The 22,044-nt window shown below is 47.4% G+C and overlaps 8 protein-coding genes across 8 annotated transcripts; 5 read left to right on the forward strand and 3 right to left on the reverse strand.

Annotated features, from left to right (window-relative positions):
• Positions 1 to 509: 509 nt before the first annotated feature.
• F5147DRAFT_753240 (uncharacterized protein) lies at positions 510 to 1,954 on the forward strand (the record flags this gene model as incomplete). Its single annotated transcript, XM_041440241.1, has 2 exons — positions 510 to 1,417; positions 1,449 to 1,954. Exons 1-2 carry the CDS (start codon positions 634 to 636, stop codon positions 1,952 to 1,954), a joined length of 1,290 nt encoding a protein of 429 aa, XP_041293432.1. The 5' UTR covers positions 510 to 633.
• Positions 1,955 to 3,260: 1,306 nt separating this feature from the next.
• F5147DRAFT_692977 (D-isomer specific 2-hydroxyacid dehydrogenase) lies at positions 3,261 to 4,559 on the forward strand. The gene is made up of 3 exons (XM_041437221.1): positions 3,261 to 3,287; positions 3,350 to 4,129; positions 4,185 to 4,559. The coding sequence occupies exons 2-3, from the start codon at positions 3,353 to 3,355 to the stop codon at positions 4,395 to 4,397; spliced, it is 990 nt and encodes a 329-aa protein (XP_041293433.1). The 5' UTR covers positions 3,261 to 3,287; positions 3,350 to 3,352; the 3' UTR covers positions 4,398 to 4,559.
• A 298-nt stretch (positions 4,560 to 4,857) lies between these two features.
• Positions 4,858 to 7,595, forward strand: F5147DRAFT_155637 (AMP binding protein). The gene is made up of 10 exons (XM_041428317.1): positions 4,858 to 4,988; positions 5,043 to 6,125; positions 6,333 to 6,461; positions 6,512 to 6,642; positions 6,704 to 6,763; positions 6,817 to 6,954; positions 7,013 to 7,022; positions 7,081 to 7,183; positions 7,238 to 7,381; positions 7,439 to 7,595. Exons 2-10 carry the CDS (start codon positions 5,144 to 5,146, stop codon positions 7,527 to 7,529), a joined length of 1,788 nt encoding a protein of 595 aa, XP_041293434.1. The 5' UTR covers positions 4,858 to 4,988; positions 5,043 to 5,143; the 3' UTR covers positions 7,530 to 7,595.
• A 457-nt stretch (positions 7,596 to 8,052) lies between these two features.
• On the reverse strand, positions 8,053 to 9,794 carry F5147DRAFT_692981 (uncharacterized protein). Its single transcript, XM_041437222.1, has 2 exons — positions 9,634 to 9,794; positions 8,053 to 9,579 (listed from the first exon to the last, which is right to left on the reverse strand). The coding sequence occupies exons 1-2, from the start codon at positions 9,666 to 9,668 to the stop codon at positions 8,199 to 8,201; spliced, it is 1,416 nt and encodes a 471-aa protein (XP_041293435.1). The 5' UTR covers positions 9,669 to 9,794; the 3' UTR covers positions 8,053 to 8,198.
• Positions 9,777 to 11,232, forward strand: F5147DRAFT_692988 (Acireductone dioxygenase ARD family). The gene is made up of 5 exons (XM_041437223.1): positions 9,777 to 10,525; positions 10,588 to 10,652; positions 10,704 to 10,831; positions 10,888 to 11,125; positions 11,181 to 11,232. The coding sequence occupies exons 1-4, from the start codon at positions 10,269 to 10,271 to the stop codon at positions 10,978 to 10,980; spliced, it is 543 nt and encodes a 180-aa protein (XP_041293436.1). The 5' UTR covers positions 9,777 to 10,268; the 3' UTR covers positions 10,981 to 11,125; positions 11,181 to 11,232.
• A 1,678-nt stretch (positions 11,233 to 12,910) lies between these two features.
• On the reverse strand, positions 12,911 to 13,964 carry F5147DRAFT_155994 (uncharacterized protein). Its single transcript, XM_041428318.1, has 6 exons — positions 13,863 to 13,964; positions 13,581 to 13,798; positions 13,437 to 13,501; positions 13,299 to 13,381; positions 13,057 to 13,248; positions 12,911 to 12,999 (listed from the first exon to the last, which is right to left on the reverse strand). The coding sequence occupies exons 2-5, from the start codon at positions 13,736 to 13,738 to the stop codon at positions 13,066 to 13,068; spliced, it is 489 nt and encodes a 162-aa protein (XP_041293437.1). The 5' UTR covers positions 13,739 to 13,798; positions 13,863 to 13,964; the 3' UTR covers positions 12,911 to 12,999; positions 13,057 to 13,065.
• Positions 13,965 to 14,603: 639 nt separating this feature from the next.
• F5147DRAFT_692999 (uncharacterized protein) lies at positions 14,604 to 15,602 on the reverse strand. The gene is made up of 3 exons (XM_041437224.1): positions 15,327 to 15,602; positions 15,133 to 15,274; positions 14,604 to 15,081 (listed from the first exon to the last, which is right to left on the reverse strand). The coding sequence occupies exons 1-3, from the start codon at positions 15,354 to 15,356 to the stop codon at positions 14,666 to 14,668; spliced, it is 588 nt and encodes a 195-aa protein (XP_041293438.1). The 5' UTR covers positions 15,357 to 15,602; the 3' UTR covers positions 14,604 to 14,665.
• Positions 15,603 to 16,225: 623 nt separating this feature from the next.
• F5147DRAFT_693003 (uncharacterized protein) lies at positions 16,226 to 16,833 on the forward strand. Its single transcript, XM_041437225.1, has one exon. It carries the CDS (start codon positions 16,366 to 16,368, stop codon positions 16,543 to 16,545), a length of 180 nt encoding a protein of 59 aa, XP_041293439.1. The 5' UTR covers positions 16,226 to 16,365; the 3' UTR covers positions 16,546 to 16,833.
• The last annotated feature ends 5,211 nt before the right edge of the window (positions 16,834 to 22,044 follow it).

The raw sequence follows: 22,044 nt of genomic DNA on the forward strand, positions 1-22,044 counted from the left end.
GCTAACTGTCTTCATCCCTGACGAAGGAGGGTGCGAGACTTTGCCGAGTACGACCATTGTATGACCTAGTATGACGAGTCACAGGCACGACAAGTGTCATTCAATGAATGCGACACAATGAAAAAGAGCGTGGCATTGAAAATCACCAGATACATCATACCGGCTGGATCAACTCGCATGTAATTTTATCGACACCACGGCCGTACCCCGCCCAAATTGATATTGGATTTGAGGGCTCGAAAAGCTCATATGTGAAACTTCTCAGGAATACGCTTTTTCGTCTACTGCGTGAGCTTGCAAGGGAGTGCGTCAAAAGGAAGTTCATTCACATCAGAGGAGTGGCCATTATTGACACGCAACGAGATATTGAACTGGTTTCCATTGGTCAGTTAGTAAGCGGCGTTGATACGTGAGCTGGAACCTGCCAGTGATAAGGACAAAGTCCTTGTGTGCAACCAGTATGGTGGCCACCGTGGACACGGAGAGCCTGCTGTAATTGTGAATGGAGTGGAAGAAAGACAACAAACAGATACAAATATTGACTATCACCAGCGAGACCAACAATTGAAGCCTTCTTTCTACAACCACCAAGTACGACCATCGAACAACACCAAGAAACCTATTCGCAGATCTATGGTTCGTCAAACTAACCGCAAGCTGGCAGCATCGAAGATGCGATCAAGCACTCCGATGTGTTCTGTCACCACCATCAAGCAATCCGCAGGCTCATCTTCGGGCCTCAAACACCAGCACTTAAAGGAAGAACATCTCAAGCGGCAACGGAGGCGGAGGCGGCTCGTTCCCAAGGTCCAAAAGGCAAGGCGTGAACGCTGGGCTCAAGCTGCTCATGAAACACAACGAATTGTTCTTGGGGATGGCAAGTACGTCGAAGAGAAACTTTCTTCTACTCCTGTTTCATGTTTCATACCCCCTACCCATGTCTCTTATCCTGATAACGCCTCACCACAAGTAAACCCTTCTCATTCTCATGGACAGCACACCATGACCACAAAGCATGTCACGCATGACATATCATTACAAATCATTTTGAGCAAGCAGGGAACAACGTTCTTCCCTCATTTTTTGGCTGACTGGTGCAAGCCTCCTGCAGTCCCTCCTGCCCGAACCAAGTCAACGAGTTTTTCGTTCGTTTCTGGCTCTACGCTCACGGCTGCTCGGCAACTACACGAGCGGCGACCAGATCTTACTCGTAGCTCGCCGTATTCGCTCTCCACTACCTCGATTGGAGTCCTTTCCTTCGCTTCACCCAAACGTCCCGGTGGAGGCTATCTGCACGGCGGTAATGAGCAAGAAGAGACTCTCGCTAGGTCTTCATCGCTTGTAGCTAGTCTTTTGGCCGATCAAGCCAAGGAGTTCTACACCACCCACAAGAAATTTCTTAGTGTCGATGGGGCTGGTCTCAATGATCACTCCATGATATAGCCCAGGTGTTGTTGCCTTTCGTCAAGATGATAGTGATAACGCATCCCCACTCACGACTGTGTCGTCAAATGACTTCATCCCCCCTTATCTTATTAATGTTCTCTCAGCTGTGCCTGTCAACGCAGCTGCAATACGTCAAAACTACACCATTACTGCATCAACTGCTCATATCTTTATGGACGGCATACGTGACAAGATGCGGGACCGCATGGGAAGGGCGCTTCGCATCTTTGAGGCACGCGGTGACCGAGCTCTTGTCCTCGGTGCGTTCGGGTGCGGTTCTAGCGAGAACAAAGTTGAAATGGTCGCGGAGATCTGGGCAGACCTCCTTGTACACGGGGAAAGCGAAGAGAATCGTGAAGATGGAAAGACGACTGTCCCACGTGCGGCGTTCAAAGACTCGTTTGAAGAAGTTGTGTTTGCTGTTCCCGGTAAATTATTTGAACCATTCAAGAAGGCATTTGATATGAGAGTTTTTGAAGCTGAGGTATCTCGGGCAGTTAGTGAGTAGCTTTCAAAGCTGTCCTTCATACTTGTTTTTGACGGGTTTTCCAGCCTAGTATATATTTTTTCGTATTATCGTGCCTCGTGAGCTATTACTGTACTAATCTTTGTCACCTGTATCGTTTTATATCCTCCTCCTGTGCATTGTCCACCTGTATCAGTAGTACTGTTACAATCATCCATAATGTCTGCCTCATTTGAGGTTTCCATGATGGATCAGCGCGTATTGTGGGGCCGAGTAGTTAGTGGCAACGTAATCAAATTCGTCATTTTATCTTCGGATTGTCTAACTCGTTTTGCTAATGCCTGCCAGTATTAATTTCTTAACGAATCTAGCTACGATCACTCATCTCGTTGATAATGCATCCTGACGCCGCACCCTCCAAGACTCTGTACCGTAGGTCCGTACTAGTTCCACTTCGCTCACCCTTTCTTCACTATTGGATTCAGGAAGTCGTGCGTCGAACACCGGCACTAGTACTGCAGCTGATGACACAACGGCGTCAATCTCGTTGGTGAGTAGCGGATTCGTGCCATGAGGCATGGGGAAAGGTGGTGGATGAAGAGGCACTGCTAGTAAGGGCGCTAGATGATGTGCATGTACGGACTCTAGCGATTATTATGATCTTGCTACGTGCTGATGATTTTTTCCCTAGCTGTCGTCTGTCGGATTGGTGTTCCGTGACGAACCGAATGTGAGCCCAAGTTTATTTGAGTTCCTCAAGGCTCAGAATACCTGATGCTACACGTGGACTCCCGGGCACGCGCACGAGAAACAACCGAGATGAAGATAGAAGCTTATGCAAACTCTCGCATTTTATACGAACTTAACCTAACCTAAGGTTGGCTTTGGGGCTAGCCAGCTATGCCTTAGCTTCCCTTAGCAAGCTAGTCAGACCTTATAAAATGAGGACAGTCTTTTGCTTCTGGTTTCATTTGCTGTTGTTGCCGTAGGCTTGCAGCCTGGGACTATAGCATGCCCGCTACGCCTACCGACCTCGTGGTGATAAGAAGTCATCGAGATAAGACCCGGACATCCGGTCCGCGACTCCGTAACCTCCTCATTGACTGATCAGTTGACCCCAATTCGATTTCATTATGATGTTAAAGTTCGAGTCTATCCTCAAACAAGTACCCATCATTCCCTGATCCTTTTCGCTTTCCCCACTTCCGCTAGACTCGCACAATGTCGTCTCGCCAACCCCGTATATTGATTTGTGGTGAGTCCTGATCCATCGCAGCCACGTTTATATATACTTACAAGATCGGCACTCGCAGGAAACCTTGTTTGGGCTCATGAAGAGGCCAGACAGTTTTTTGATGGGCTCGCCGATCTTGTTGTACGTTTATCATGGTCGTTTCCCTTCGATAAAGAGTTATTTGCATCTAACACATGTCCCAGGTTATGGATTCTCCAAATCGCGCAGATTTCCTTGTGGGGCTAAAATCAGGAGGAAAGTACGATCAAATCGTGGGCATCTACCGGCACAACACCTCCGCAGACCGCATCGGTGTCTTTGATGAAGAGATTATCGATGCTCTGGCTGAGACGGGCACTGTTAAGTGGATCGCGCATAATGGTGCGGGTTACGATCAGATCGATGTCTCACGATGCGCAAACAAAGGTGATTTCCATATCCTGCATCTGTTGGGTCTTTCATCAATGATGTTTCACGGGCTTACATCCGATTTAGGCATCAGCGTGTCTAATACCCCTGGCGCTGTTGATGATGCGACTGCCACTACGGCGTTGTACCTTGTCATCTCTTGTCTCAGAAATTACGCTTGGGCCGAACAATCCCTTCGCCAGGGGACTTTCAAATCGGGCCTCGACCCTGGGCGGGCACATGATGTTACGGGACGCACGCTGGGTATCTTAGGTCTTGGCGGTATCGGTCTTAGGCTTGCTCATCTAGTACACGCATTCCCTATGCGCGTTGTCTATTACTCGAGGAATAAGTCTGCCAATGCACCAGAGTGGTGCGAGTACATCGACAGCTTGGAAGGGCTCTGTCGAGAAAGTGATGTTCTGAGCTTGCATGTCCCTTTACGTAACGAGACAGTTCATCTGGTGGGTGAGAAGGAGATTCGGACGATGAAGAAGGGCAGCATTATCGTGAATACCGCGCGTGGAAAGGTCATCGACGAGGAGGCGATGATTCGCGCTCTTGAAGATGGTCATGTGCGTCAGATTGTTTTTGTTCTCCTTGCCTGCTCTAAATTTGCGACCGGGACAGTTGTCGTCTGTTGGCCTAGACGTATACCCAAACGAGCCTCTCGTCAATCCGCGTTTACTCGAATTCCCGCAAAACGTGCTCCTCCCCCACATGGGAACAGAGAACCAGGATTCTCAGCGCCACATGGAGGTTCGTGCGCTCACTAACTTGAGAGACTTCCTTCGCGATGGCCAAGGGAATGACCTAATCCCCGAGTTGCGGAGTAAACTGTGATGGTCAATTCTGAAATATTACAATAAGATGGCATAGCGCATATATATTCAAGCTCCATGTGTGCATATGGGCGGCATTGGAACAATTCCATCAGATATGCCACTAGCACTGACATATGTACATAGTGTCGATCAATGACAATCATTACGAGACCTAACATTCTCTAAAGGACGGATGAAGATAAAATTCCGAGTTATTACTAGTACGTACTAGCTTCTGAAGCTAAGATTGATTTAATACTTTAAACGCCCCTGGCTGAGCGCCGAATCGCAGTGATCCGTCGTCAGGTGATGGCATATTCCTGGACTACCATTTGGTTGATCATGGACCAACTCGAAGGCTGCTGTGACACGAGCTATCGAAACACCGAGCGGTTGGCAGTCGAGACTCGAAATCATCTAAATTTTTTGATGATCGTCAGTACTGTTTCATGTAGCAGTCTAATAAAAACGCACAACTACCACTGGCAGAACGTTGACTGCCGATTTGGACCGAATGATGAAACCTTACGCGTTTGGCAGCGCTTCAAGTTGCCTGGCGCTGATTCCCCATGGTCTTAGGAATGATGCATCAATGAAATTGACAGATATCGTAAAAGCCGTTGTTTTTATAAACTCTGCCGCTGTTAATCGCGATTTGTTGCAGGTTGACAAAGAACTTTGCACTAATAGTGTAGTGCTACTATCCCGAACGGGAATCACACAGTTTCACTCCCACCTTGAGGCTTCAGCACAACGAGCAACACGATGACGGATACCATCTACACGTCGGCCTATCCGTCTGTCCACATTTGCCGTCGTTCTATCTTCACTCATATTCTTGGTGTCTCTTCATCTTCCCCAGGCACAGTTGGTGGCTTCCCCGCTTCATCACCCGCATTCATAGATGCTCTTTCTGGTACAACGATTTCTCGCGGGAAATTGCGCTCATATGCTCTTCAGTTGGCATTCTCTCTTCATAACCTCCCATTACCTCTAGAAAATCGCACCAAGACAGTGCTCATTTTCTCTCCTAATTCAATCACATGGCCTGTCATGATGTTGGGTGCGGTGGCCGCTGGCTTCCGCGCGACGCTTGCAAACAGCGGGTATACGCCACATGAACTAAAGTATCAATACATTGATGCAGGAGCTCATCTGATATTTGTCCACCCTTCACTAGTTGGGACAGCCCGGACCATGTTAAGATCCCTTGAATGCTCCGAGCAAGAAATACGGAGCCGTATCATCGTGGCTGGAGTTCAGTGGATCATGGGTGACAAGGATGTGTCTGTTCCAGATGACCAGCTGAAAGATCTCGTGACCATAACTCAACTACTCGGTCGCGGCGAGCTCAAAGAAGAAGTCAGTTTCGACGGTGAACGGTCAAACGAGACTGTATATCTCTGCTACTCCTCTGGCACAACTGGTCAACCAAAGGGTGTCGAGACTACACATTACAATATCATCTCCGTCCTTGAGATGCTCAAACCTGTCTGGCCTAATTCCAAGCCATGCCTTACTCCGTCCATCCCTGCAAAAGGTGGTGTAGATGTCCTCTTCGGATGTCTGCCCTATTATCACATCTATGGCGGAGTCAAACTTCTCCATTTGCCGTTATTCTTAGGCGTACCCGGGGTTGTCATGGCAGGATTCGACCCCGATGGCTTCTGTGCCGCTATCGCACGATACCGCGTGACTATTGGCTTTGTTGTCCCTCCAATGCTAGTAGTATTTGCGAGACACCCAGGCAGGTCTCCCTTCGCATCTTTTCTCACATCACCTGAATTTCCGGTCTGACTGCATATATCGACCTATCTCGCATCATTATATATAAGTGCCAATGCTCCTGCTGGATCTAACCTTTTGGGGGGTCCGTTGTGTGCACATGTACCCACTTGTTCTGTCCCCCTATCATTTATCTCCATTCTAACTTCTGACACAATCCTACGTTCAGCTATTCAAAAACATGACCTCACCTCCCTCAAGATTCTTTTCTCAGGCGCCGCACCTCTCGGCGCTGAGCTTGTCTTGGCCGTGATGAAGCGCATGAAGAGCATTGGCGCAGATGTGGATATTCTACAAGGTGTGTTTGTTTCACTTTTGGGGAGTACTGGGTCTCAGATCTTTGAATAGGCTATGGACTCACAGAAACATCACCGACGGTGTTCCTCCTCCCCGTTCCTGACGCCAGCAGTCATATTGGGGCGGCAGGAGTTCTGCTTCCAAATTTGGAGGTCAGACTTGTTGGCGAAACTGAAGGCGAAGTTCGTACTTCTTCCTTCACGCCTATCTACGACAGGTCAATATTAATGATGAACTCTACAGCCACACACAGATATCCCAGGCGCTGGTGAGGTATGGGTGAGAGGGCCGACGATCATGAAGGTATTCCGCGTGTCGATATTCTTCAAACCAGTTTGATCACGGAAAGTTATCAGGGATACCTAAACAACCCTACTGCAACTGCTGAAGCTATTACGCCTGATGGGTGGTTCAAGACTGGTGATATCTGCGTGCGGGACAAGGATGGGTTCTTCACAATCGTGGACCGGAGAAAAGAGTTGATTAAATATAAGGCGAGTTTTTTTACTGCGATGCATCCCGTTGTCATTTCTCATTTGGTCACGCACGTAGGGCTTCCAAGGTGAACCTACATTTAAATTTCTTCCGTGCGACCATCCAACTGATAGCTAATGCGCTAGTTCCTCCCGCCGAGCTGGAGTCAGTGTTGTTACAGCATGCCGAGATCGCAGACGCAGCCGTAATTGGGATTGAGAGTAAGGAGGAAGCAACAGAATTACCTCGGTGAGCTCATGAGTGTCTTCTAGTGAATCAAGCTAACAGCTTCTCACTGTGAAGCGCATATATAACGCCTTCTCGCCCACTTTCCCCCCAGGAAGCGTCTTCATTCGCACTAGGTGTCCAAAACTGGGTTTCACAGCGTGTAGCGTCACACAAACAACTAAGAGGAGGAGTTGTGATCATCGACAAGGTACCGAAAAGGTCTGGTCACACTGCTGCCTCTTTGCTCTGTCGCCTGGCTGATGAGGCAAATAATAGTGCCGCTGGAAAGATCCTTCGCCGTGAGCTTCGTGAGCGTGCGAAGACCGATGTTGCGGTGGGACAATTGAAACCTCGCGCAAAGCTCTAGGCCTAGAATGGGCCAACCTCTCCTTGTGAGGTAAGGTGAACCTTCAATACCAAAGGACTCGAGAGAGTTCCATCTACTACTGCTGCCTACTAACAGAATCCATCGGATATTTATTGTATGACGTATGCTTATCATTTGTGCTCACTGTACTGTTGGTGGTGGTGCCCGGATACCTCACATGATCTCGTATATACACCTTTGGCTCGCTGATGATTAGAAGCAGCACGATTCTTTCTTCTGTTCGAGATCCCCAGATCGGTTGACCGGCATCTCGTCTTTGATGTCACGTTCATGGGCCAAGCATCAAAATGACATCTATGATGAGTGAGAAATGGATATAAACTTGAATGAGATGAACTTCACTCTCGTCCGGTTTGCATTATTACCATGTATGTACGGTCAAAAGTATCCCCAATCGACGGGGTAAAATAATTACATTCTCCATTCTTCATGGCGGGGATGTATGTCACTTCGCACGCTCAGCGCTCAACGTCAACGCCAATCAATCAGATCAAACCCCAACGGCACATCTGCTGAAATTTACAAATCGATTCTTACAGTAAAACTGACAGAAATTTTCAAGGAAGATCTACATAGAATAAAAATAAAACGATCATGCTGTCGGATCTCGCTCGGTAAGTGTCTTACCTACTTCGAGTCGGGTTTGCATCAAAGGGACGATGCTGCGCGTGATCGAGGTCTGTCCCGAGGTGCGGTAGGCGCAGAGGCAGCCACGGAGGTAGTCGTAGCGGAGGCAGCATTAAGACGTCGTTGGAGATAGTGGACAGCGGGCAATGACATGAAATACAAGATGGTGAAGGAAATGGCAATAGGGATAGCGATGAAGCCAATAATGTAGGTGGAATAACTAGTTGTCGATATGACAGAAGCGAGCGTAGGGCGTGGTTTCGAATCTCTAGGCGTAAGAGGGCTGGTAGTAGCTTCGTCAGGAGACAAGGCGGTTCCCGAAGGGCGAGTGACAGCTGTCATGCCTGAAGTGGGCCAAGAAATGTTCAACCCCCGTAGTTCGTGGACCCCGGCCCTGACGGTTCGGATAACTTGTTCTGGCGGTACCGGCCCGAGATATCGATGGTCCTCTGTGCTAAAAAACGTGTACTTGAACAATGCGCACTGAGCCGATGAGAATCCGCGAAAAGAAAGTAAGGTTCCAGGTCTAAGAACAGCATTATAGATGGATGTCCGATCTTTCTTCGCTCCAGGACGCTCAACCACCAGACTCTCGCATTTGCGAGATCCCAAAAAAACGTGGGGAGCTGAAGAAAAGAGATGCAAGGTGTCTCGATGAGAATCCACAGTGATATGCATATGCTTTGCGAGGAGGGCAAGGTGAAAGGTCGATGTGCAGTGTTTGGCAAGCAAACAGATACCATCCAGATACATATGTGTAAGACTGTCCCAGCGCTTGATAAGAGCTCGGAAAGCACCGTGAAAACCAAGAACATGAATAGGTCGGACCATAGATGCTGCGATTCCCTCCACACGTGAGCCTAACTTAGATCGGCCGCGAGAAACTTCAGAAATCCATTCGAAACGCTGCGGCTTGAAGCTCGATAAGAGATCGAATAATGGCGAATCCACCCTGAGCCAACGAGCGTGTGCAGCTGTATATGCGACAAGTTGCTGGTTAATTTCTGGAGTAGGCAAGCTCGACATCAACGGGACTCCAATGTTAAAACGAAACCTCAGAGTGTGAAGGTTTGGAAAAGGGATAGCAGCGCTGAGTACGCTGGGTGCTGCGAGGGTCTGCTGTTGAGATGATGGTAAGAAATTGACTTCTATACACTTGACGTATTCCCTATCGGCAGGTGTAAGGCTCGTCTGACTTGAGGAAATACAACGGTGTATGAGGTGTAAGACTGATAGTTCCGAGTGTAAGACGATCGTGGACAGGAATATAGGTTTTGCCAATGAGAAAACACGCCGGTTTACGATGAGCGCGTTGGTAGTGCATTGGTTCATATCGTCAAAAACGAGACAGAGAATATGGCTCAGAATAACGTCTGGGAGAGTAGTCAGAAGATCCGAGTGCCTAGGGAAAAAGTGAGATTAGCCTATTGTTTTCATAATAATTTGGCTTTCAAACCTGCCGACGCTCTTTGGACTCTCAGCAGTCGCCATTATCGAGAGGGTAGGTATAATCCGGGATGGAGGAGTGTACAAGAATCTGGCAAGAATCAACGTTAATGTCACAAAATTCAACGCTGGACGAATGTCACGTGATGATCATGTACACGTTCATGACGGTGATGTATTCTATGGTACTACCTCGAGGTGACTGGCAAACGTTTGGTATTCTCTCGTGTGTATTAGGTTCTCCGAGTATAGAATCGGAGGGAACCAACTTGTCCTCGATCTGCCACACCACAAACGAGTGCCACTTATTGATTCAAGAACGGCCAACACCAGCTCTAGAACTTTCGAAAAGGACGCCGACTCAGATGCCTACGGAACGTACGGAGCACCCGCTCCACCCTAGACATTGATGCATAGGCTTATTCATCAATCATATCGAGCATCTGCACACGTCATACGGGTTTGGTCCAGTGGATACCTCCATCCGAAATTAGCTGCTCACAAAATTCGGGGTAAGTGATCTATCATTATACACCTACGAGGTCAGCTGACGGCCCTGTATATAATAGCCTTGTCATCGTCTGAATACCCCGAGTTCCATCCTGTATCTTTTAGGATCTTGTCTGATATCTTCTCAACTATAATATGCGTGCTTACTACTTTGACAACCTTGAGGGTGATCAACGCCTCCCACATGACTCCGGCATGGACGTTCCAGATGAGGTCTTGAAGTCCATTGGCGTCTTGCACTGGCACATTCCCATTGATGCTGAGGGCAAGTACGAGCAGGAGATTACTGCTGTTGCGAAGGAAAGGAATTACAGGAACCACGATATTGTTTCTATCAGCAAAGAGGGCCTTGGTGATGAATTTGAAACAAAGATCAAGAACTTCTACCACGAGTAAGACCTGATGTCTTCGTTCATCCGAAATGTACTCACCACTATGTATCTGATAATCTCAGGCATATGCACGAAGATGAAGAAATCCGATACATTCTTGAAGGCACCGGCTTCTTTGATGTTCGTGGTATGTAACAACCTAAACTCTGGAGCTTTTGATGAAATTTACGCTATGCAGAACACTCCAGTGAATCCTGGATTCGTTGCCACATGGGTGCCGGTGACCTCTTAGTCCTCCCTGCGGGTATTTACCACCGCTTCACTCTCGATATGGGCAACCGCGTCAGGACCATGAGACTGTTCAAGGTATGTTCTCAGTCGGTTCTCCTTTTTTTCGTATTCTTACCGCCATTGTGCTCCAGGATGAGCCCAAGTGGATTGCGCATAACCGTGGCAACCAGACGGATGCTAACCCCTACCGCTTGGAGTACTTGAAGAGCATTCAAGTTCAGTAGATCGATGTGTCCATTGTGGAGCATACAGTATATCTTGTGAATGGGATATCCCAGTCAACATTGCAATCTGTAGTATTTCACTATGATGACCTTCGGCAGATTCATCTGCCGTCAGTAATGAATACACCGCGCAAATCATCGCGGTCCTGAAATATCATTGGGTGTTGACAATTTTCGCTAATTTCCTGCAACAGTACTCACACGTTATCAGCTTATAGCAGGTTTGCTGTGTTTCGCTTCCGCAATAGACATGAAGGTGGTAAAGGTGCCCGACGCAAGGATTATCAAAGTTGTTCAACGCTCACTCGAATATCACGTGGTGTACACCAATACAGGCTTTCCTTCATAATATCGGGCACCATGTAAGTAGTAGCTCGAAGTAAGTACCTAAGTACTTTATACAACAGCTGTGTTGAATGTGGACATTCCATAACAGAAAACACATACGAAAGCAAAGGAATAACAATACAGCGTCTATGACTCAAGTAATACAGTTACAAAACCCTGCCGATTAACAAAAAAAACTCGTAACGTGCGTAAGAAAATGGTATCCAGAATATTGTCCGGAATGGTCATCGGAGAAGGTCAAATTGCGGCTGGGTATGTCAATGGTGGTCCGCATCGAGCAGGACCGCAGACGCGTGTAATGGCAGGAAGGACAGTGGGGGCGCTGATAAATCGCAATAGCGCGAAAAGTGATGTGGGAACAGATATTCGATCACAGGCAACCATAGCGGCACACCCTGGCCTCGACATCTTCTGACTCTTCAGGAGTAGGTTCGCGTGCGGAGAGAGCTTCTGCTACTGCTAGAGCCTCGCGCTACAAAAATCAGGCGTAATTCGGTTTGTTCATCTTTTGTCGAATATAAAACGACTTACAGCAAGAATCCCCGTGTTAGCAAGGGCAACAGCTTCAGGAGCTGCAACAGGCAAAGGCGATGCAGATGCTACAGATCAATCACATAAACCGTCAGTATGGCGAACATTTGAAGAGACAATTAAACTCACCCAAAGCAGCAAAGCACGCGATAACGCAGAATGGAGCGAATTTGACAAACATAGTGTTTTGGGAAGTGGTTTTATTGTTCTGTTGACTTTTGGAAAAAAGGTTCTGATCAAAGCGCTAGATGGAGAATGTATTCTGAGCGCAGAACAATAAGAGTCGAGTGCACAAAAAGCTCGTGGAGTCACAAGATCCATTCGATAACGTCTTTATACCACCTTGCGTGAGCCGGCTTCTGTGAGTTTTCGACTCCTTGATATTGCCAAAGGAGGTTGGTCCAAAAGCTAACGACCGCATTTGGGGAGTAGCTTCAGTCCCAATTAGGACGTTAGCTTGTTCGTCAGTCAAGTTGGTTCTTAAATTATCTCTTCCGTTTGCACGCACTTCTATCTGTACGGAGATAACCTTGATACGAAAACCCTGATTAGCGACGTATTTGGATGTCCCCTTGTTGGGTGTCAAGAGAAGTAGAAATCTGCGTCGGTGTCCGGTCCAGCGCTAGTTAATCTACAGCACCTGCCTGTTTGGGATCAAGGGGATAACTTCAAGTCGGTGCTCGAGAGAACCCTGACGGTTGCGTGCAATATTCTGCCTTCCGGCTAACTAGCTATTCATCGCAGAAGGGCATGCCATTTTGGAAGGTACCATCAGCATGAGTTTCTGCATGCTGCTGGCAGATCCGATGGGCGTCTTGGCAGGTTGTGGCAAGTTATTAGTTCGTGCGCTCAAGGGTCGGGACGATATATGATATGAGCTGGTACATTGAGAGCACGGTGAACTCGATTTTACACAAGCCAGCAATGAAGACAGGGGTATATAATAATATATAGTATTTTTCAATCGCATCGAGCGAGTCCATCCATACCAAATCAGAGGATAGGCTATCAAAAATACATAGCAGAAAGACAGAAAGAAACCCGAGAAAGGAGCGGACGGAGAGACGACACGAGCTCTCCAGAGAGTACCGGACTGAATGAATGTAGTAGATATACAGCCCGTCAGCGCGAGGAATGCTACTAGTACTCCTGCGGATGAGCTAGAAAGCTAGCCATATATAATATAACCGTGCCTACTAGAAAAATTCAAAGGCATCCATAACGACATACACGTGCTTCCAGAGCATCGCCAGGATCATCGACAAGTATGGAGGGTTCTGCGATAAGTCCTGCGTCTTCGTCTCGCACCAAGACGGCGGCGGCTTCATGCAGCTCCAGAAGTAGAGCAGGCTCACGCCTCAATATGTTAACCTCGAGCAAAACATCACGCTGCACGTCTTCTCATTCAAGAACTTACAGAAAACGAAAAGATGGCTTACCGCAATGACATCCTTGAAAAGAGTGATGCCCTCACTGGGCGGAAGAATGATGGGGATGGGACTTGCACATGCAAGAAGGGATACTGAACAAAGTTTGAATCAAATGAAAGTGGAGCAGACAGTAATTCAAATACGAACAGTAAGCAAAGATAAGGATGACGAAGACCGGAAATGAGATGGATTTCTGCATGGTTGTGGGGCTTCTGGAAAATGAATGTACCAGGAAGTCGTTGGAAAAATCCGAGCCACTGGCACAGAATGCACAAAGCAAGAGAGGCGCACAGTGATAATATGTGCAAGTGAAGGATGCTAAGCGATAGTTCACTCGCACTTGCAATATAAAGAGATTGCCTACGGTTGAAGAGACCTTTATGAGACCCTTTGTATCTGTGATGCGGATGTGGCCGAGGAGACAAGGCTATCGCGTTTTGCAATATCATCCGGGATCTGAGTAGGGCTTGAGCGACATGAGGTCTGTACTACCGTAACTCGATCTGGACCTTCCTTTCAGCATTCAATGAGCGTAAGCACATGAGCCACTGATCCCTTTTGCAAATTGTGTACCTGTAACATGTCTCGTACTCCTATGGCAAAATATCATCATATGTATTTTACCAATGTGGCCGGGACTGTCGACAGGGAGATTTAAATCAACCTCGGAATGAGAATTTTGGAAGTGATGCGCTTGTGGTAAAGTCAAAGAGTCGAACAAACTGAGAAAAACAACACCTGCCGTAAAAGGCGACTAGTAAAACAAGGGATCATCGACATCGCCTGCAGTGCAGATAAGTTAACAAGCTTGAGCGCTGAGCGCTGACCTTTTGATGGGCCACCTGATGCATGCGACATGATAAATCATTATTTCACATCCTATGCTGCGTATTTGTGATTTGAACGACAGGTGTCATAGTACAAGAAGATTGCTATGGCATAGATTCTACATCAGTATTTTGACGATGTGGTTGAGATGCATTTGTGAAATTTGAAGCTTGAAGGAGTATCGGGAATTATATTTGACGCGCCTTTGATGGTGCGCATCACTCAGTCATCGCTTCTTTTGTGCAAGCCCTTCAAAGACCTGATGCCCGGCCCTCAGCACTCAGTACGGCTTACAGATTAAATTTCTGTAAATTCTTACTACAGAAACCACCTGTGCAAAGTGTTTATTTTGGCAAACTAAGTTGGCGGGCGCTATAATCAAACTATGATGAGATTATCTCCCGTTTGCGATGTTGAACACACAACGGCATTTACCGATGAATCTTGAATACAACACTCGAAATACTCAGTGCACAGCTTCAACCAAATCGTGAATGAGTTCGTATTGTCGTTAACAACATGATAATCACGTATCCAAGGCACGCGGATCAGTACACCATCGCCCACACACCTGACAACAGACTAATACCTATACAAGCTATCGTGAATATCCCAACAACCCGCTTCAGTCCAAACCATGTGTAAGTGGCGATACCAAGAAGTGCCAAGACAAAGCCAGCGCCACTTAGCGCCAAAATCGTAAAATAGCACCGGGTCAGAAGATTCAGTGGGGGAGTGGACGCCCTGGATTGGAATCGGACCCCGGAGGGTATCTGAAGAAGGGACTGTACGATATACAAAGGAGGGATGGCTGTAAGCAAGAGTTGCTTTCCATTAACGCTTTTGTGAGGTGAACCAGTGTCAGGAAGTTTTCCCAGCACGTCGGGTTTCATATCGGAAGGGGGTATTGCGTCGATGGTCTTGTATCGAACGAGAAGGAAAGACGCGATATATCCCAGAATTGCTAACACGGGCTGTAAGCGCTTCGTATTTCCCCGAACATCGCGGCACTCACAAGCACAGACATGAAAAACGAGGGCACCAGCCAAACATGCATACACGAGTTCCTGAAAGTCTAAGCTTGCATGAACTGTTACCTGCGATGATCTGGAGGTAAGGGTGAAGAGCTCTCCATCGACGGAAGTAAGAAATGTCGTCTGACGGGTCGTTCCAGATTCATTTAACCAGAGTCACTGAGCAATGACTTACTATAAGAGTGAGTGTCTGGATCCGTTGCATCCATGCTGCCACAATCGTCGAATCGTCTTCCGTGGGTGTTTGCACATCCTTTTGAACCTTGCCGCGGACTTGTTCATCTCGTTGAGCATTTGTGCATTCTCAATATTTCTGCTGGATTAATAGAATGTTGTCAAGTACATACCAAAGCTAGGACCAGCCTCTTCTCGTTCGAGATCTCTTTGAGTGGACATTGCAGATTTACGTAGGAGAACAAAGTTGCGTGCCGAGTATCCTTACGAGTTGGCTGCCTGCAGATCCAGTTAGTGGATATAAGCTGGTCACAAGATTCCTCACCTAAGTGCAACGTTGGAACACTGAGCACTGCAGAGTGTCCACTGAATCGACAGGTCTTCTGAGACCCACCTTTATATACGCATTGCGTCCTACTCTCAAGGAAGTCAATTAATCGACCGGTTGCGCCACTGCGGATCTTCGAGTCAAGTTGACGTTGATTATCATGGGAACGACGTAGAGTAAGCTTCGATGGGGTTCACAAGAATGCCCACGCTGCCATCAGTGGTACCTGCTTAAGTAGGCTGACCGGCGCGCTAACTTGAAGTTAGTGACTGTGTCAGCCTGTGACCACAGGCAGTTACGGATCATGATACGATGCTTAAGCGCTTATCCTATCGCTCATCCATGGCGCATTGAATATTTGTGAAAAATTAGAATGACTTGTCTGCTATCACAATGTGTTCTAGTTCGGAAGAACGCAAAGTGAGTCACCATCAGTGTGATTCAGTCTAGGGCTCCGTGAAAAACTACCGAGTTTTTGACGTTGGAGTTTTTGACAGGTTTTTAACGTGTTTTTAACGAGTCGATAACTCGGGGTTGATATTGGGGTGTCAAAAACTAAAATATATATGTATATGATCTCGGGAACATAGCCTATCGAATTCTCCATCCGAACATCCGAAATCACCGAAAAATCGTTAAGATATGACCAACGATCTGTCAACTACCGTCCAATTGAGCGTTCGGCTGAATTTTCGATGTCACCGTCAATTCGATGGCGGATGAGCGTACAGCGTCAACGATGAATTGGTTGAACTCCGCGTTACGTAGCTCCCTCAAAAGTTCTACCATTGTCAGTCAGGTTCAAGTTCGGCAGTGGGCTTTGATGGATCCTGAACGTGTTCGCGCTGTCCCACTTTTTCTTCCTCCGCCTTCTCACTGTCCTGTCCCGTAGACCAAAAGGCCTCCCTCAAAACCAACAGTTAAGTTTCGTGACCTGGACAGTACTCTTTTCGATGTCGATCTCGATAGCAACGGTCAGAAAAGGAAACACGACAACTCCGAGTCGCAAGCAGAGGCTAACCCGGAGCCGCAGGACTCTAATTCAGACTCGGAGGACAATTGGTTGGAGGAGAGCGAGGACCCAGAGATTGAGCGTGATCCAATGTACAGGTCTTGTGATACGAGAGTACTTGTGGGTAGCGAGGATGCTCATCTTGATGCTCCTCGATTGTTGGACTTACTATCAGAGAAGCCGGTGGAAGGGGCAAGCAGGACACCTCAACTACAGGATAGCACAGTTCCAACGCCTCCGGGAGGGCCTGTACAGTGGGCATTTGCATTACCGTAGCGAAAAAATGTCAAAATGACCTGAAAAAACGCATTTTTTGAGTCTGTCAAAAACCCCTCGAGGGTGAGGGTGAGTTAAAAACTCGTCGTTAACTCCGTGGGTAGTTTTTCACGGAGCCCTAATTCAGTCGCCACCAGCCATCGACTGGCGTCCGATTATGGCAAACCGTATTGCATCGCGATCAACACACCAACCCATGTTTGCCTAGCGGCGCTATGGCCACGAGGCATTAAATGGAAGATACTATGATGTATATATATGCATATAAGTATAACTTGGGAAAGGCCATCAGATATTAATTTAGAAGTCTGAGAGCACGGTTGCGTACCGTAGAGCGACCGTACTACTACATAGAGCACTTAAAGTCGGCACGGCAAGTGCTCAGTCAACATGATTGCACGAACGCTAGCGCTGGAGATATCGCATTCACCATCAGTGAATTCATGAGTCCATGATATCGTAGCCGTGGGAACTATAGGAGGATATAATTCTGCTCCTGCTAAATATGACTATGTATACTATGATAAATTTGAGTTGTTGGTACATAGCCATTAATGTCTGCAATTCTAGATTATCGTGAGGAGTTTATGAGAAAATTGTGATGTCGTAGTGTGATGACCGGTAAGAGATGGAAGCGTAAGTTTGACCCCCTTGTTGAGCATTCTCATTCTCCCATATTTATGTTGTGAATTACAAGGCTGTTCAAGGCTTTGTCATGGAAAATGGTGTTCGCATTGGGCATTAAATCTGTGATGACCAGTAGCGTCAAATGCGTCCGTTTTGTCACAAAGTTTTGGTATCACACATAATTGATTATCCGAATAGTCTCATGATATGGGCAACATTGCGTCTGGTAATGCGGGTGCCTTACCCCCGCAGCTGGATAGTACGATGATAGAACCTAAGGTGTTGTCATGATTGGCGCAGGCATGGCACGTGCATAGTATTCAGCTGGCTGGGGAGAGTACAAACGATGTATAAGGGCTCTGAATGCGCTATAGTCGGTGTCGTCCTCGACAAATGTGAGGAAGGCATTTTTTTAGAAAGAAAATTCCAACTCTTCATCCTCGTCGTCACCATCATGCTCCTCACCATCCATTCCATCTGAGTCCACGTCCTCTTCATCGTCACATTCTGAGTCGTCATCCTCATCACTGCAGTCTTCTTGTTGGTAGTCGCCTTCTTGAAAACCCTCGCCGCCATCCAGGTCCTCCTCATCTACAACATCCATGGCTTCGGTCCCTGTCCAAGTCGGCGAATCTGTACCAAAAGTGTCTCATGCGATCCTTCAAAGTGTGACTGAATGACCAACGCCTAAATGGGTATAGCGCATAAACATGTCTCTATCAACGAATCTGGCTCAAAATCGTGAGCGTTATGGCACAAGGGGTAAGGGATATTCACACTTACATCCCGACGTAGTATTCTTCCCAATCATCTAGCTCCCCTCCAGGATGTGCAAGCGACTTTCCGTGGTGAAGCGAACTTATACCTCTTCCTGAGTGAAATGCAGGAATCAAATGTGCCCCTCTGATGACTTGCCCTGGGTCAAGGAAGCCAAATACATCCGTGTCCGATTCTTCAACAAATGCAACCTTTGGAAGGCGAGCGCATTTCATACCAGATCTATGGTTTTGTACAAGTGCCAGCCACCTTACCCACAGAATGTCTAGGTGCCGCTTCACAGGCAGGTGACCGTCGTTAATCCATACCTCCGCGTGATAGATGCCTAACACCCGGGCATACCAGTATGGGTGCCTAGGATTTGTCTCCCCTGACAGCACCATGACATCCCCATGAGTTTGGGGGTTGATGACGTCATACTCGTGCCTCAAGTCATAGGTGGTGTAGTGCACCTGCATTGTCTGAACTGCATACATTACGTTGTTGGGGATGATCACTGAGTTGCGTTCCTGGTCGGTGAAGATGTGATCACAAAAGGTAATGTCGAGCTCCCGCAACCTATAGAGGATATGGTCCTTTAATTTTGGCATGAATTTCTGACAAACTCTGTGAGCAGATTACAGGTGCATCCAAGATAACATCTACCTTGACAGCTGGATCACCCTCATGTTCCCGGATAAAGGCGAAGATCTGTACTGCATTGTTCCGATTCGTTGCGATATGATGATGCTGTTCCAAGGAAGTTGACTGTAGGGTGTCGGCTCCTGACTGATTGCCTGGTGACGAGGTGCCCGCTACTTCTGCCACCCGCTGCAGAACACAGCGCCTACGCTCGTGCTTCGCCAGCTGCGCTGGGGTGTCTAATTTATTTGTCAGTGGATAAAACACCTTCAGGGCTCTGTGAGCAAGCTCTCCCTGGGCAAACTTCAGATACATAGCGTGAATGCTAAAGGTACCTACAATCTGAGTGGTGAACGAATCTGTAGTTCCGAAGAACCGGATAGTTCTCACATAATCGCCCATCGCATGAAATTTATAAGTACTTAAATTGAATGTCTTCCGGCGCGCCCCACTCGATTCTGCAGACGTATTGTGAGTTTCAGGATGTTGAGCGGCCTTTTGTTGGCGGGCTGCTCTCTCTTTGGGTAGTTCCACAGCGTTAAACGCGGCACAAGTGTGACGTTGGAACTTTCGTAGCATCCCAGACAGGTTTTTGAAGGTTTCTGCCAGGAAAGTAACGCTGGACTCAGAGTGGAGCCTGAGTTTGGCGAGTGCATGCCACTGGGCAAACCGATACAACAAAGATTGTACCACCACATCATGAGGGGTCGGAAAAAGTCCTTCAAAGGCTGGAATGGCGCACTAAGAGGGTGTCAGCCCATATGAAGTATAAAATGAATAACTAGAAGACCTGTAAGATATCTTCAAAGTCGCGCGCCGCTAACCTCTTCATCTCAGAGGTGTTGTTTGAAAACTTGCAGATCACCCCATTGCCAAAAGTGGGGATCTGTCAAAATCTATAGAAGATCAGGATTAGACTACTAGTTAGCAGGCGGCAGCACTATGTGAAATCTCCATACCTGCCGTCCAGGGTTGACACCAACTGACTCCCGCCAGGGATGGCATAGAGCAACCTGATAAGGTGTGTAAGTAGCGCCTTCCAGGTGCCGAGTTCGCACTCGTGCATGAAATCGACTACAAGCATGCCAAATGCATCAAGGCCAAGTGGTCCAAGCCTTTTGGCGAACTGATTCTGCAATATATGGCGTGCAGTTAATTCATATAACACAGGGAAGCATAGTTGCACTCACCAGGATGGGCACCCAGGAGCCCTCACCGAGACTATGTTCTACCTTTACGCCATTGACTGTGCTTCCATTGTAGATAAATTCACGAGCCTTCACAACCTTCGCCAAAGCATATACCCGAAGATTTGTCACTCGACTTTTCATATCTTTCATGAGCCTGAGAAAACTAAATGAGCTTTTGGGCGTAAGACAGTGAGGGCAAGGGCACAACCCCATGTCCTTGATGGTTGCAATTAAAACCCTGTAAATTAACGGTGATTGAGCAGTCTCAAAATAGGTATTCAGAGGAACATACTTTTCAGGATAATCCGCAGAATATGTGAAGATTCGAGGAAATACCCTCCGCCATATTCTGTCAGCACATTTAAGAACGATGCCGTGACGATATGCATGAATGAAGTCCTCGTCCAACAGGATTTCCCAGCAGGAATGAAACAATTCCCTGCGACAGTGGGCTTGAAGGGACACTATGCCGGTCTTTGATATGCGAAATAAATTACTGAGAATATCTTTCATGCTATCGGGAAGCTGACTTCATCAACAGAAGGCGAGTGTGCTGAATGCAATGAAAACTCACTGATGGCAAGAATCCGACTAGATGGCAAGCTCCTGATTTGGGTGATGACCTTGCATACTTGGTCAGATTTCCAAAATATAAGTAAAGTGGCCAAGCTTTGGCAGTCCCAAAGTTTGCCAGATGCATGGCATCAGAAAAGAGCATCAGACCGGTGATGACATGCTCCAGTGAGCACCCATGCTCCCTGGGCAGCTTCTGAATGTGGTCCTGAGCTTCCAACCATGCATCGGAGGTGTATAACTCGTCGAATACCTGCTCTTCATGGCTGCCCAAAGGGTCTTTCCACAGCCATTTGAAAGGGAGGAGATGAAACACCTGAGCTTGAGCATCTGCGAATGCGGCGCGCATTACTTCAACAAGAGGGCGGTAGTGGAATCCAGGAATGGTATAGGGCCGAGGGCTGTCCTCCTTCAACTTCATCGGAATGTTGATGGTAATGTCAGTCTCAATCCAATCATCAGGGAAGGTTACTTTTTTCCCATCCTCATCTCTATCCAGCTCTCGCAAGTTTCGCTTCACGGAGAAGTCTTCAAGGTGCTTGGGGTCAAAGTCTTCCACCAGTATCACGTCCTTGATCAAGCGCGAGACTTTCGTTTCAGACAACAGAGCACTCCCGGAATTCATCCAAGACATAAGTCTATGGACCGTCATGTTAGGAAAGGGGTAAGGAGGTGGGAAAACCTTTTGTTGAGAATCAGTTCCTTCAAGTTGGCTAACCGTTGGAGACGTCCTTGCAAGTAAGGAGGATGGGATCAAATGATCTGGCTCGAAGGAGGGACGACGAGGGTACAATTGACAAAGACCGAATGAGTTATACGCGGTCTGTAGAGTGTCCCTTAGCGTTAGAAGGACTCGTCGAATCCTGGATTGAGCAGGCAATGAAATTGAGGTTTGAACTGGTGAGACGTTGGCATTATCCAAGTGGTGGAGGTCGTCTTGTGAAGGCTCGACATCGCGGAAGGCTCTCGGAATTCTTCTCATAGATAGTCTAGTTTCCTCTGGAAAATATCAACTCATTGATAAAACAGTCGCTACTCAAGGAATACTGACCTAGACCATCACAATAATCCAAGGTGTTCAAGTTTGGCTCCACATTCTCTATCTCCGAGTCAACATCAATAGGAATACTTTCAAGTTGCCATTCAATTTGCTTTGAGTTAGGGGGAGTCTGCGAGTCTAAGATGCTGGAGACACCTTGCAAGCTGTCAGCCATAAACATGAGCCTGCGGAGCTTGTCGGGAGCGATTGGCTTCAAACTTGGGCGGTCCTTCACATGTCGGACAGCAGATAGTATTCTCTGAGATTACGTTAAAT

Source organism: Suillus discolor (genome assembly GCF_016758755.1).
Source record: "Suillus discolor strain FC423 chromosome Unknown F5147scaffold_24, whole genome shotgun sequence".
Taxonomy (NCBI): Eukaryota; Fungi; Basidiomycota; class Agaricomycetes; order Boletales; family Suillaceae; genus Suillus; species Suillus discolor.